At 38.7% G+C, this 14,237-nt stretch overlaps 2 protein-coding genes across 5 annotated transcripts; both read left to right on the forward strand.

Moving 5' to 3' along the window:
- Positions 1–1,646: 1,646 nt before the first annotated feature.
- Positions 1,647–2,737, forward strand: LOC103385216 (P2Y purinoceptor 1-like). Its single transcript, XM_017035701.2, has one exon. It carries the CDS (start codon positions 1,719–1,721, stop codon positions 2,655–2,657), a length of 939 nt encoding a protein of 312 aa, XP_016891190.1. The 5' UTR covers positions 1,647–1,718; the 3' UTR covers positions 2,658–2,737.
- Positions 2,738–7,031: 4,294 nt separating this feature from the next.
- pfkfb1 (6-phosphofructo-2-kinase/fructose-2,6-biphosphatase 1) lies at positions 7,032–14,222 on the forward strand. 4 transcript variants are annotated; one of them, XM_008318967.3, is made up of 15 exons: positions 7,032–7,166; positions 7,282–7,347; positions 9,745–9,870; positions 10,455–10,551; positions 10,638–10,704; positions 11,119–11,193; positions 11,355–11,411; positions 11,539–11,660; positions 11,742–11,949; positions 12,246–12,392; positions 12,505–12,609; positions 13,206–13,335; positions 13,423–13,485; positions 13,568–13,632; positions 13,751–14,222. In XM_008318967.3, exons 2-15 carry the CDS (start codon positions 7,293–7,295, stop codon positions 13,808–13,810), a joined length of 1,377 nt encoding a protein of 458 aa, XP_008317189.1. In that variant the 5' UTR covers positions 7,032–7,166; positions 7,282–7,292; the 3' UTR covers positions 13,811–14,222. The 4 variants fall into 4 exon arrangements, with proteins under 4 accessions (XP_008317189.1, XP_024914895.1, XP_008317188.1 ...); XM_025059127.1 differs by having other exon boundaries at positions 7,055–7,180; XM_008318966.3 differs by lacking the exons at positions 7,032–7,166; positions 7,282–7,347 and adding an exon at positions 8,638–9,395.
- The last annotated feature ends 15 nt before the right edge of the window (positions 14,223–14,237 follow it).

Genomic DNA, 14,237 nt, shown 5'->3' on the forward strand with positions numbered 1-14,237 from the left:
CCCTGCCCCCCCGCCCCCCACCCCGGCTGCCAGCGGTGCCAACGAGCATGACTTTTAGATTCAGTCTATCGCTGAACTTTGCTGCCCATTTAATGTAGTTAATTTCTAACATTGTTACCTTTGCTTTGTTTATATTTCTTGTGTTTGGATTGGTTCGTGTTGCAACAGGGTCAGATAAGGTCCAGGAATCTTCTAATCTAATCTAATTGAATCATCTGCTTTATTATATTATCACTTTAACATTTTTTTTATTTTTTTTGTGTGTTTGTTTAAAACATTAAAACATTAAAAAAGGAAAAGGATAGCCTTTAGTTTTTTTGCTTGACCTGCAGAACCTGTCGGTATTTTGATTTTTATTGTCACTCCTTCTCCAAGCACTGTGCTGTTTCCTTCATGTCAGAGAATATGTTTGATCATCAGATACATTTTTTACATTTCTTCACAAAAATATAATAAAGCAGATGACATGTGCACATGTAACGGCCGTGTGAACTAAACTGTTACATGTGTTCCTGTGTCTTTCCTAAATAACAGCAGGTGAATACATTTTTACTTCAGCAGTACTTTGTGGTTCAGACAATAATTGTTTTCCTAGAGGTTCTGAGTTCCCCCGTGAAAACTAACTCTGGGGATTCTGTTTCTCAGAAAGTATTTGGTTCATAAATGCAGCACCACTGTCCCAAGTTCTTCACTGAAAGGCAGGAAGTCTTGTTGTAAATAAATCTCCAGGTGTAAAATGGTTAAGGTTGACAGTTGAAATGCACATTTTAATCTGAATAGAGCAGCAAGAAAAATTACACAATACTAAATGTATTGCATCTTTTTAAGTCAATTTCTTTACATTTCTGCATTGGTATAAATTAAATTATGTCATCATTGAAAAGATGGAAGAAAAAAACAAAAACTTACCTCAAACTAGTTAACTGTGTCGACCACAGTCTCACCGTCTTCACACACACAGGGAAAAACTCAGTGTTTTTGGTTATCTTGTACAGTGCTTAAAGCCCTCGTGATTGTATAACCACAAGTGCCCCCTGACCTTTCCTTTCTGCCTGGTTTTTGTTTTTTTGTTTTTTTGTTTTTTTTTTCCTCTCGGTAAAATGCAGCCTCCCAGGATTTGAAATAGCTCCTCCCTGCTTCTGTTCTGCCACAGCTGCATCAAAAAACATTCATTCAGTGAACGTTCAAGATGTTGGACAGGGTCTTAACTGTAACAAAAGTATTTTCTTTTCTTTTGTTTGTTGGAGGAAAGAGCAGGGTCCGTTTAGTTTGGTTTGTTGTATGCTGATATGCCCTACTTTTCTTATGTACAGTATATACTGTATATCTCTACACATATCTCTACAGTGTGTGTGTGTGTGTGTCAGTGAGAGTGTGTTGGTATTTGTGGGTTGTGTTTGTAACTTTGCACTTAGTATTATAATTATGAATTTGTAAAGTGGAAGTCTCAATTTTAAAACCCTTTAAAGTCATTCAGAATTCAAAATTTGTACCAAAAGAAGTACACGAGGTCTGCGTATTAGTACAACTTCTAACTGCACCTCCTCCGTCAATTGCGTGTTCTCGTATCCTCCCTGCTCGTCACATTTGAGTCACGCAGCGACCTATTACATGAGCTTCCTGGTTCTGGCATGTGTAGAAATTCAAAAGCAGCATGTGTAGATTCAGACTCAAGACAAGTCCTTTCTGGAGCATCAATCTGCGCTGTGTGGAAGACAATGAATAACACAACTTGTAACAAAATCAGCTTTGAATTTAAGACCAAATTTCTGCCTCCAGTTTTGAGCTGTGTATTTGTTGTTAGTCTGGTCGCAAATGGATGGGGACTAAAATCCCTGCTGCACAACTGGAAGAAACTAGGGAGCGTCAACGTGTTTGTTCTCAACCTTGGACTGGCTGATGTTCTGTATCTCCTCACTGTGCCATTTCTGGTGGTGTACTACTCGATGGAGGATAAGTGGGTTTTTGGGACCACATTTTGTAAGATAACAAGATTCTGCTTCAACCTGAACTTATATGGCACCATTGGATTCCTCACTTGTATCAGTGTGTACAGGTACTTGGCTATCGTCCATCCGATGACAGAGCTAGGAAGAATAACTGCCAAGCGCTCTGTGGTTGTCTCAGTTATGGTGTGGCTGTTCGTGGCTGCTCAAAGCATTCCTGACATGTTCTACCCAAAGTCACGTGTAAACGGCGATCCACAATGCTATGACACCACCAGGGCTACCTTTGTTGAAGACTATCTGTATTACAGCCTTGGATGGACTTTGATTGGATTTCTAATTCCATTCCTGATCATGTTGGGCTGTTATGGACATGTAATTGTCATTCTCTGTTCCAAAAACATTTCAGACAAGGTACTGAAACAAAACTGCCTCAAGTTGCTCTTTATTTTGATTCTTCTCTTCTCTGTTTGTTATATTCCATTTCATTTGTTGAAGAACCTGAATCTCTACTCAAGAGTTTTGGAGAGAAGGAAAATTTGCCATGAATGGAGTGAGAGGGTCTACGTTGCTAATCAAATAAGTCGAGCCCTTGTTTGTCTAAACTGTGCCCTCAATCCTCTGGTTTACCTTCATGGAGATATAGTGGCCAAGTTCAGGCAGCTGCTGCACCAGATTCGCAACACTTTCATGCGCCTGTCCATCATCTAAAGTCAAAACGGAATCATCGCTATTCATTTGTATATGTATTTTTTTAAAACTCCTGTATTTATATATATATATATATATATATATATGTATATATATATATATATATATATATATAAAGTTTGTTAATAAAAAAGGTGTTTTGTTTGTGCTGCTTTTGCTGAAACTTCACAGGAAGTGATCAAATCACATGTTTGTGGTGAAGGGGTTCAGTAAAGTATGATAATGTACAGGAGGAAGTGTACTGGAAGTGTACACTGAAGCATGCAGAAACGCTGCATAACAATTGCTTATTAAGTTGCAGAAAGAAAACCTAAACCGACTGCTGCTGCAGTACGTGACTGTAGCTTTTACCATAATGCACCATTAAACCGCATATTCTGTAAGACCAAATTATGAATTGGATTATTCAAATCCATTGTTAGTCATCAGGGTTAAAAATAAGAATTAGCTCCTGTGTTGCTCAGCCATTGGAACTACATAAATACAGTAAATGGCCAGGTTCATGTTCAACACACACTCTGGTTCTACAGTATAAATTATTTTTATGATTCATTACGGTTTTATTTTTAATAATACAACTATACATCAAAAACAGGTATTTAGTGTCAGGGCACTGCCGTGGTTTAACATTTCACCTGAGCAAACTACATTTAGCGATTTTTCAGATAGTTTTAATTCTGCCTGTGAGGAAACACCTGTCGGCCAAGCCTCAAACAGAAATAGACAAAATAAATAATGTCAGAAAAGTGTCAACAGCAGCTGTGGGAATCATTACAGCACACCTTCAAAGATGCAACACTTCTACAGAGAGCAGACAGTCTGCAGATTTGTACAGAGCAGAATAATAAAAAAACAACAACACGTCAGTGCACTTGATTGTGATCATTCATTGAGTTGAATAGTAGTGAAGACACGAATGACCATCACTAGTCGAGTGACTGAACTGGAAAAAAAAAAACAAACAAACATGATATTCCATTTATTTTGTTCAGTATTTGCCTTAATATTTTATTTCACGAACAGAAGGAACGTTTACACACACGTACAGTCTCCTCCAATAATCAATAACTAATTATTGTTAGTTAAAAATACACAAAATATAACAGCAGCTTTTATTTTATTTAGGTCAAATGGCCTTTACTGTATTTATTATTATTATTATTATTATTATTATTATTATTATTATTATTATTATTATTATTATTATTATTATTATTATTATTATTATTATTATTATTATTATTATTATTATTATTATTATTATTATTATCAGTAGTAGTAAGTTTTTAACTTGGAAATGCTGGTCACCCCAACCCTATTACAGATTTATACCTAATCATTATCTGACCAGACCTATCACTCTAACACACAGATTTACACAACTTTGAGCTAATCACCACTAGAGGGAGACTCCCAAATTTCCCAACAAAGATTCCTGTCTTCAGTGTGTCAGGATCTTTCATAGTACAGTGTTATCAACAAGATGATGAAATCTCATCCATATGTATTTTACTCATCTGTTTTATTTTTTCATGCTGCCTGGTGATGTTTCAGAACTAAGTTAATCTTTAGAGGCTTTATATAAAGTACAGATTGAAATGGATTGGAACTGACTTTTGTTTTTCATTAATCCTTGCTGGCACTTACCTTTGGAGAGTTGTTGATATGGAGTGGTTGATGTTGTTAAAATGTGTCTTTGTAAATGTGTCGGTGTATCCTAAATCAACCAGTTATTACTAAGCCAGTCGGTTGCACAGGGTTCTGATAAGAAATAGAAATCAGTTGGATTATTTTTTTTCATCATTTGAAAGTAAAGATGTTATATATAAGACGTTCCTACGTTTTATGTTCAGTCCTATGTGAGCAAAAAACAAGTAGCTTTTACGATTCAGCCACTTGTCATACTACGGTCAGCTTGGTCACAGAGGAGGCTTGTTAAACTTTGAAGGTAATAGAAAAAAAGCACCAAACGTCCTGTACTATCAGAGTCAGATTTATAACAAGTTTCCTGCTGCCTCACAGTGGTTTCTTTAAGATTGTTTTAGAACCAGAACCAGAAATTATTGTTGGGGTTTTATCTCTTTCTAAGTTTGCAGTACCTTTGGCCTACACACCAGCTGACCACACCATCAACATCCAGATTATCCTTTAACAGGTTTTCTTTGGGCACATGTGCAGTTCGTGGGGTTGACAGGTGCACAGCTTGTTTGTCATCTAAGGTTATCACATTGCGCAAGTTCTAGTACAAATGTTGCCTGTGACTCACAGTATCTTAAGGTATCTTGAACTGACCTTTAGTGCTGAAACGTACAAGATAAATATGACTGCATAAGAATCACTCTGTCTTTAAATGATAACGGGATGTTAAAACACAATGTTGTCTTTATTCTGACACTGTGTTTCAATTTTATTTTAAACACAATGCACACAAACACTACAAGACGCATGGTGTAAAACTCATCCAGAGAATGAGAATCTGTTCCCAATTTATCTCCTGCAGTACAGTACACGGGAGAGAGGGAGAGCTTTTTCAAAGGTTTTAGAAGTGAAGCAGTGAGCCACTTAAATTCCAGGGTTATTGTCAAGAAATTCTACAACAACCTGAACACAAATCCAGAGGTCCTGGGGAGGTTTAGATTTGAGCCTCTCTAAACTCTGTTTTCAGACTTAGGGATATTTGACCAGTAACAGATTGGACCAGAGAAAGAGGACTCGCTGTAGAAGTATATGCAACCCAGTGTTAGGAACTAGCACTATGTCAGGACTGTCAACAGAAAACATCTTAAGAAATACTAAAAGATTGCTACAAAAACATTTGTTTTGGTGGTTTTGTGCAAAAAAAAAAAAGAATTAAGGAAGATCAAGCAACAAAAGTCCAGAATTTAAAGTTGTTTATTTTTTTTCTTTCACAAAGATTTACAAAATTTTCAACTCATTCAATATTCTAAACTATAGCCTTGTTTTAACGGTGTTACATTGCTCTTCAGAAAAGTCCATAATGTTTCAATATTGGCTCTATCTCTAATAAAGAGAATGCAAATCTACAGATGTAGAAAAGTCCCAATCGCTTCCTTTCAATCATTTATGTTCTTTTCCTGAACTAAATCCTGATGATTTAGAGTATGTTGTCGAGTGACCTACTCGCTCTTGGACTTGGATGAATCCTTCTTCGACCATAAAAATTGAATAACCCATCTACAGAAAACCCAGACCAGTGTAAGGACTGCCATCAGAATTGCTAGCAAAACTGCAATCGCATCCACGTTGTGATATGAATACCACGGCATTTTATATGACTCTGTGCGCAGGTGTGCAGCTCCCTTGTGCCTCATGACAAACTCCATCCAGAACACAGCAGTATCTACAGGTTTCATTGGCTTGTCATGATGAAGCTGAGACAGTTTGACCATGTTCTCTTTGTATTTTTTTCCTGGGTCTAAAATATTTTTCAAATCACTCGTCAGGGACTCCACATCCATTGTTGTGATTTCGATAATCTCACCTACGCCTTTGACTTTTAAACGCACAAGGTTGTCGAACTGGTCAAAGATAAGAGGAATTCCCAGGACTGGGACGCCATGGTAGATAGCTTCATAAATGCCATTGGTCCCGTTTAGTTTGGTTTGTTGTATGCTGGGCATTGTCTCCTCACTTCCTCACAAAATAAAATGCTGCTCTAAAACTGTAAACTTTTAGACTTGGCCACATTCTTGGGGATGAGAAGCGAAAGAGGGGGGCTACAAATTGTGCTGCGTACCAGTTCCCCTAGACTGGGGACGTGACATGATTTGATTCAAAGCCGAATCAATATCAATATTACAATTTCTAGGGACCAAAGATGTTGACCGTTGCCCATAAATAACAGTAGTACACATGCATGATCAAATTCTGCTTAAATGAAATGACTTAAAAGGTAAAATCCACTTTAAAGCTAAAGGACAATAACTCTGGTTTTCTGTGATTTTAAACTAATCACACTATCATCAAAGGGTAATGTCCAGTGAATGCAATCACAGTATTTATGTAAAACACAGACAGAATGGCCGCTGTCAGACTTTACTCTCGTCATGGTGAGAAAGCTACATTTAAAAAAATAAAAAAAGTTCTCATTGAGGCATTGTGTTTAATCATGATCAGATGACCAGAACCAGATCACATTGAATTCAAATGCACTTCTTTATTTGCATTAGTTTGTATAGGAATTTCAATTTCACTTTTGGCAAACTAGTTTTGTCTTAAACTAACGCTAATGTTTGTGTTTGTTGCAGGATGTTTTTATGATTATAGTGATTAAATATAAATGTGGCCACAACAAACTCCTCCAGGATGACCTTTGCACACGCTCTCTCTCTCCCTCTCTCTCGCTCGTCTTTCTGTCTCGCTCTTTCTGTCTCTGTGTGTGCATGAATTGAACTCTGTCCCTGGCAAACACTAAAGGACAGGCCCTAGTGAGCTGCTATCATATGTCCATGGTAAAGACAGGCCTCACATGATTGAGGGGGGAGGAGGGTGAGAGTCCTTTGGTATTACACTTTCATATCTTAAAAAAGAACCTTAGTCACATTATCCTGTGTGTTGTTGGAGTGGACATTTGTGAGACACTCTGCTGGTCCTTTCCCTGCAGCGTAGCACAGTATGGAGCTTCCTCTGCTGGAACATGTGAGGCTTCGGCGCAGATGTGACAGCGCAGGTGAGATGGCAATAAAATAAAACCGTAACCATTTTTCTGAAAGATGTGTGTGTGTGTGTGTGTGTGTGTGTTGTCGTACGGCACTGTTGACCATGCAGCAGCAGTAGGTTCTTAATGCCTTCTGAAGAAGAAGATTCTGCCAGTAAACAATGTGGTGTAGGCACTGATAGGAAGTAACGTTTGTGCCACTTGTTTTTCTTACTGCAACGCACGTCAGGGTGGGTGACGATAATCTAGGGCACCTCGGTGATTTGGTTTTTGTGTCTTTGTTTTATTTTTTATCAGTGAACCATTCAGACACCACAGGACCAGGAAGTTGTGTCAAACATCAACAAGCTCACACATGTTGAATGCTGAGTTAAGCAAACATGCCGTTTTAGAAGCTGAAGGCTTTTGATTGTATCTGTTTTGTAAAACTTGCTCATAGTGTGAGTCTGTGTAGGTTCTCAGTCATCCAGGTCATTTAATCCAAAAAATAGTTACATCGAAAGCAACTTGACAAAGTAGTTTGTTTTGTTTTCGCCGCTCATCCAAGAGGCTTCTTCAAGTTATGACTGGCCACTGGGAAATTCTGGTATTTATCCTTCAGGGGGGCTGCATACCTGTAACGAGGCTACAGTAGTTTCACCTGAGCGACACTTTTTGGCTTTTGGCTTCTTTGAAATGAAACTGTGGTCTGTGTTTTTCAGAGAGAGGTTTGGAATTTTGTGGGAGAGAGAACTCATGACGACGTTATAGATGGATGAAAGGTTGTGTCTCAAACCACCTCCTCTGTTGACAGATGGTTTCTCTCAACAGAGGAGGCATGAATTAATCATAGTGTGATATTATTTGACAGAAAATACTCTTTATGCTGGTGTGTACGTGCACTGATACACTTTCCACACAAGAAGGGAGGGACAGGAAGAACGCTGACTCTCTTATCATGAAGGATATGCACAATTTGACCAGAGCCAACTTTCGGAACCAACAACACATTATCTAAAGGTCTGAGTTTTTTTCCATAACATGAAGTAGGTTCTGAGCAGCTTGTTATTCTCAACACAGGGTAAACTGCCTGTTTAGTACTTTTGGTGTTGAATCTTATAAAAATGTTTCATTTAACCGAGTACAAAACACATTTTTTACACCAGATTTCAGACCAGTTGCTGCACTGTCATCTGATTGGTATAAAATCGCTGGCAAACATTTTTACCAAAAATCGTGATGACCACATTAAAAAAACACACACACAAACCAGACAAACCACTATACACTTCTAGTGGCCCATTATAACTAGTATATTATACACTTCTAGTGGCCCATTATAACTTATACCTTTTAATGAAGTGCTTCAAAGTATGTGAATGCAGTCTGTTGTCAGTGCATTTGTGTTGAATCATAATAATCTTTTTTTTTACTTACATCAAAATTATATTCTCATTTATCTACTTTCATTTTGTATCACAATGATTCACACCCGATAATATCTCTCATCTCTCAATGAAGTGGTTTCTACTGTAGATATACATTTAGGAAGGATGTCTTTGACTGAAGCATCTACTAAACATTTTTAAACAAAAGACTTAAGCTGCTCTCTAGAGGCCAAATAATCTACATATTCAGCGACAGTCTCCATGTGTTTCTGCTGCCTTTTAACGTCTGGCCCACGTGTGAATATCGTCAAATGTCGTCATATGAGAAGCCACGTGCGTCGCCACAACAGGATCATTTGTCTGTTCCCCTAGCTGTTTGTCAACGCTTTGGGGAATTCAACAGTTGTCTTTAAACAACAACAAGTGACATGGGTGCAGAAAAGCAACCAGGGCTCAGGTCTGCCCCCTGCTGCCGACACAACACAGTCATCTTCCTTAGCAGCAGCAGCAGCAGCAGCAGCTAGTCAGTTGAGCAGTGTCGCGGAGCACACTTTGCACTCACATCCGTCTGATTAACACTCAGCATGGCTCTTCACACTGGTCCAACCTCTGAGCGGAAGAAACTCACACAAACTCCGTTGCTCAAGATCTGGGTGCCGGGCATGGGCGGCAACTTAAACCGCAGGAGGGGATGTAAGTGCTGTACAAGTGAGGTGTTAGCATCAGAGGAAGAACGTTAAACGTCTGTGTTTTGTTAAGTGTAGAGTGTGAAGACATTTGGTGATGGTGTTTCAGATGTTTCAGATGCAGAAGTTGATTATTTAAGCAGTGAATTCACACAGGAAACAAACAAACAAACAAACAAACAAAAAACCACAGTTGTGAGAATCCTGTGACAGGTTGTTTCTGATGCTCTCAACTTGTTTCCTTTCCACAGGAAAGTAACACTATACTTCACTCCCACCAAATTCAGCTTCATGTTACTGTGTTTGTGTGTGTTTGTTTGTTTGTTTGTGTGTGTGTGCTTGTTCTTTTCTTTCAGCCTCAGTGCCACAGTTCTGCAACTCACCTACAATGATCGTGATGGTAGGATTGCCTGCCAGAGGAAAGACCTACATCTCCAAGAAGCTCACACGCTACTTGAACTGGATCGGAGTTCCTACTAAAAGTCAGTTTCTAACAGCACCCAAACCAAAGCAATAATACAATAATGCAGAATTCACTTTCTTCATAAAACGTGAAAAACATGATCATTTATATTACAGTAGATTTTAAAAAAAATCCAAGTCCGTACAGTTATCGTTGCTCTAATATCGACACACTTCAGGAGAGAGTTTTTCTTTCACAAAAGCAGCTTGGGATTAAAATACCACTTTAATACTCAGCATGTGTTTGTGGAGATTTCATCATCAGCTCAGATCCCTGGTTTACATCAGACCAGCCTCACAGAGGGCAGGGCAGTAAATAAGTCTACGACTGACACGATGGCTAACACTGTCGAAGGACCGTAGACGATCAATACTGCTGAGGACAACGACTTAATCCCATTGACCCTATGAAGCTAAATTTGACTCAGTATTTCTGTTGACATTTGGATTAATCACAAATATCAAAAGATGTGAAACACTGACCTCTACCTGCTGTTATTTGTCTTTCTGTATACAGAAAAAAAAGTTCATTCATCTCCATCATGATTAATCCACAGCTAGCTTGTAGCCTTCAATTCCCAGCTCTATTTTTTTTTCTTTTCAGTGTTTAATGTGGGCCAGTATCGAAGGGAAGCCGTCAAGACCTACAAGAACTTTGAGTTCTTTAAACCAGACAACGAGGAGGCCATGAAGATCCGCAAGTAAAGTCATTGTTTTCACAGGTGACGACTGGAGTTTTGTTTTTGTCACTTCACAGATTCCTTACCATCTCTATGTTTCTCTTCAGGGCCTGCGCGTCTGCTGCCCTCAAAGACGTTACCGCATACTTCTGCAAGGAACAGGGACAAGTAGCAGTGAGTAAGAGGACAACTAAAGATGTCCCTCAGGCTGAGATAAAGACATACGCTTTAACAAGACTGTTTAATAGAATCACATTATAAGGCTGTATTGTAAATCTAAATTTTTTCAGCATTCTGTCTTGATCAAGTCAGTTACACAGTTGATAATATATTCACTGTAGAAGGGGGAATGGATTATATTTTATTGAAAATTGCAGTTTGTTATCAGCTGAAATTTACTCACAAATATCCCACATACTATTGATTTTCCATCAAAATGATGTGAAATTTCCATTAATTATGAAATTTAATCTTATATCTGAATTATGTCGTTTTCTTCATTGATAAACAGAGTTTAGTCAAGTCTTTTTTTATATTAATCCTAATAAATATTGGATTTATTGATGACACCTGTGCTCTTCCTGATAGGTATTTGATGCTACCAACACCACACGGGAGAGAAGGGCAATTATCCAGAATTTTGCTAAGGAGAGGGGCTATAAGGCAAGTACCATATGGAATTTTTTTTTTTTATGACCTTGTTCCTAAACGTTTCTTATGTGTTCAAAAAACTTTCGAAAAGAAAACATCTGTGTTTTGAGTGATCTGATTCATTCCTAAGAAGAAGAATAAAACCTAATTTTTCTATGTTTATTTTCACCCAGGTTTTCTTTGTTGAATCCATTTGTGAGGATCCACAGATTATTACAGAGAACATCAAGGTAACCAGCAGTTGTCCAAGAAAGAGGATTTAATTGTTCACATGTTGTTATAGTGTTTTGGTAATTTAATTGTTCACATGTTGTTATAGTGTTAGTTTTGGTAAAATCTCCAAAAAATATTTTGCAGCAAGTGAAATTTGGGAGCCCAGATTATGTGGACCGAGACATCGAAGAAGCCATGGAGGACTTCAACCAGCGGATAGAGTGTTACAGGGCCAGTTACATGTCTTTGGATGATGAGAAAGACAGGTATTGACATTCTTTATCAAATTTATCAGTTTGATATGGAAGTGATCATTTGTGACAGATGATTGCTGTGACTTTGAACAGAAACCTTTCGTACATCAAGATCTTTGACGTGGGCAGCAGATACCTGGTGAACCGTGTCCAGGATCACATCCAGAGTAGAATAGTCTACTACCTCATGAACATCCACGTCACACCAAGATCAATCTATCTGAGCCGCCACGGAGAGAGTGAGCTCAACCTGTTAGGGCGCATTGGAGGTGATTCAGGCCTCTCCCCTGGGGGACAGAAGGTGAGACCGAGGAGAGTGGATGCCATCAATATTAAGGTGTAGGATATTGCTTATTATCCTAAAAATACAAAATAAATCCCCAAAATAATTTTTGGGTGCTTGGAAGTCAATCCCTTTGTCTGTTGATTTGCAAAGATGTTTTTAGATCCAGTAGGTGGCAGTAATAAAACTCTTTCACTCTCCAGCATTGCTCCAATATTTATAGATGTCCCTCAGACACACAAAAAAGTTTGTTTACACATAGCAAACCTGTCTGTGATCAAATATGTAATCGTTTCAACCCCTGGTTTCCACAGTACGCCCGTGCATTGGCCGTCTTTATCAAGAGTCAGAACATCAAGGACCTGAAGGTGTGGACGAGCCACATGAAGAGGACGATCCAGACTGCCGAGGCTCTGGGAGTCCAGTATGAACAGTGGAAGGCTCTCAACGAAATAGATGCTGTAAGTCTACGACTACGAAAGACCGGAAAGATCCACGCAAGGGTCCAGTGGGACTCTGCTCTAGTTAATGAAATGTTTGTGTGATGAACTGTTGTGGCCTCCTTCATCTCAGGGTGTTTGTGAGGAGCTCACCTACGAAGAGATTCAAGAGAATTTCCCAGAGGAGTTTGCACTGAGAGACCAGGACAAATATCGTTACCGTTACCCTAAGGGTGAAGTGAGCATTGCACTTCAGTCACATCACACTGTGTAATCAGTTAGGTGAGAAAGGCTGCAGGGCTTCAGAGGTAGACCGTGTAGGCTAACTAAGGCCCAGGGGCCGGATGCGGCCCGTTCATCTTTTTAATCCAGCCCGCCAAACTTTTTCAAATTATATAATTTATTTATGTTATCATTATATTTCTGCCTGCATTTTTCCCTGCAATACCCACGTTTCCCCAATAGATGGTGTAGAAAATTATTTGAATGACTTTTTGTCATTTATCATCCAGTGCGCCATCTGCTGGAGAGACTCATGCTGTATCCTCTGTATCCTCTTATACTGTAATTGTAAAAACAATTACAATAGAAGGCTGTAGAGGGAGCAATACCATAACATTACCAGGAGCATCAAAATGGCTAGAGTCAACTCATATGATATATATCATAAACCACATATGAGTGGAAGCGATGTGAGATTGACAGCTTAACTGTCCAATAGGAGACCATATCTAGGGGCTGCCTAAGAACATCTGGTTTAAAAGAAACTTTGATTCAACATGTGAAGATTGAAACATCTGTCGTAGTTCATCAACTCCTCTGTCTTCTCTCCAGTCCTATGATGACATGGTCCATCGACTAGAGCCAGTCATCATGGAGCTGGAACGACAGGAGAATGTTCTAGTCATTTGTCACCAAGCCATAATGCGCTGTCTGCTGGCCTACTTCCTAGACAAAGCTGCAGGTAACGATAAGTAAAACTCATCAGTTGACATCATCAATCAGGAGCTCGTGCTGATTTTCAGACTCTAAACTTTTTCTCCTTCTGAAGATGAGCTGCCGTATTTACGATGCCCACTCCACACAGTTCTTAAACTCACTCCGATTGCTTATGGTATGTGTCAAAGTCTTCCTTTGTGTAACTGCTGTAATTATTTTGAGTTGTTCTTTAACCGTCCGCCTGCCTGTCATTTTAGGATGTAAAGTTGAGTCGTTTTTCCTGAATGTTGAAGCAGTAAACACACACAGAGAAAGGCCAACGGTAAGTTACATTTGTTGTTGTTCAGGAAATTATGTTTATATGTAACATGAGACCCAGAACCAGAGAATACACTGGAACAGCTACTCTGACTAAACTGTTGCTGGTTTTGTTTCTGCAGAACGTCAACATCAACAGACAACCAGAGGAAGCTCTGCTGACTGTTCCTGATCACATTTAAATGCTGCTCCATTAGACCAGAGACTAAAATGACACGAAATTCATGACCCGCTTCACTTAAACCGAAACTTACATTAAAACGTGGTCTTATTACTAGTTTACTTTGCTCAAAGTTTTTAATGATAAAATGTCATATTGTTTACAGTGATTTTAAGAAGATATAGCACTGTATTGAGGCTCACTGCAGTAGCTGTAAATGCAGGTAGAGCTGCTGCACAGGTACTGGTTGATTAATTTATTTATAGGGCACTGCAGTGGGTTTACACATAACATACAGGATCTCTTTGTTTACCAGGAAGTCCATAACTGGCCTTACACAAATTCAAGTTGATAAAGTATTTGTTTCAGTTTGGGTATTCATTATGTTTAATCCATTATGTTCATCTTTTAATGAAACCACAGATGTTTCAAATGTCAAATTTTAATGA

This window comes from Cynoglossus semilaevis, chromosome 10 (assembly GCF_000523025.1).
Source record: "Cynoglossus semilaevis isolate Cse_v1.0 chromosome 10, Cse_v1.0, whole genome shotgun sequence".
In the NCBI taxonomy this organism is placed as follows: Eukaryota; Metazoa; Chordata; class Actinopteri; order Pleuronectiformes; family Cynoglossidae; genus Cynoglossus; species Cynoglossus semilaevis.

Excerpts from the sequence above, each read along its gene's own strand:
- LOC103385216 (XM_017035701.2), top strand. The coding sequence starts at position 1,719 with ATGAATAACACAACTTGTAACAAAATCAGCTTTGAATTTAAGACCAAA.
- pfkfb1 (XM_008318966.3), top strand. The coding sequence starts at position 9,287 with ATGGCTCTTCACACTGGTCCAACCTCTGAGCGGAAGAAACTCACACAA. Across the intron at positions 9,396-9,744 it reads CTTAAACCGCAGGAGGGGAT|CCTCAGTGCCACAGTTCTGC; the intron begins GTAAGTGCTGTA and ends CTTTTCTTTCAG. Across the intron at positions 13,486-13,567 it reads ACTCACTCCGATTGCTTATG|GATGTAAAGTTGAGTCGTTT; the intron begins GTATGTGTCAAA and ends CTGTCATTTTAG.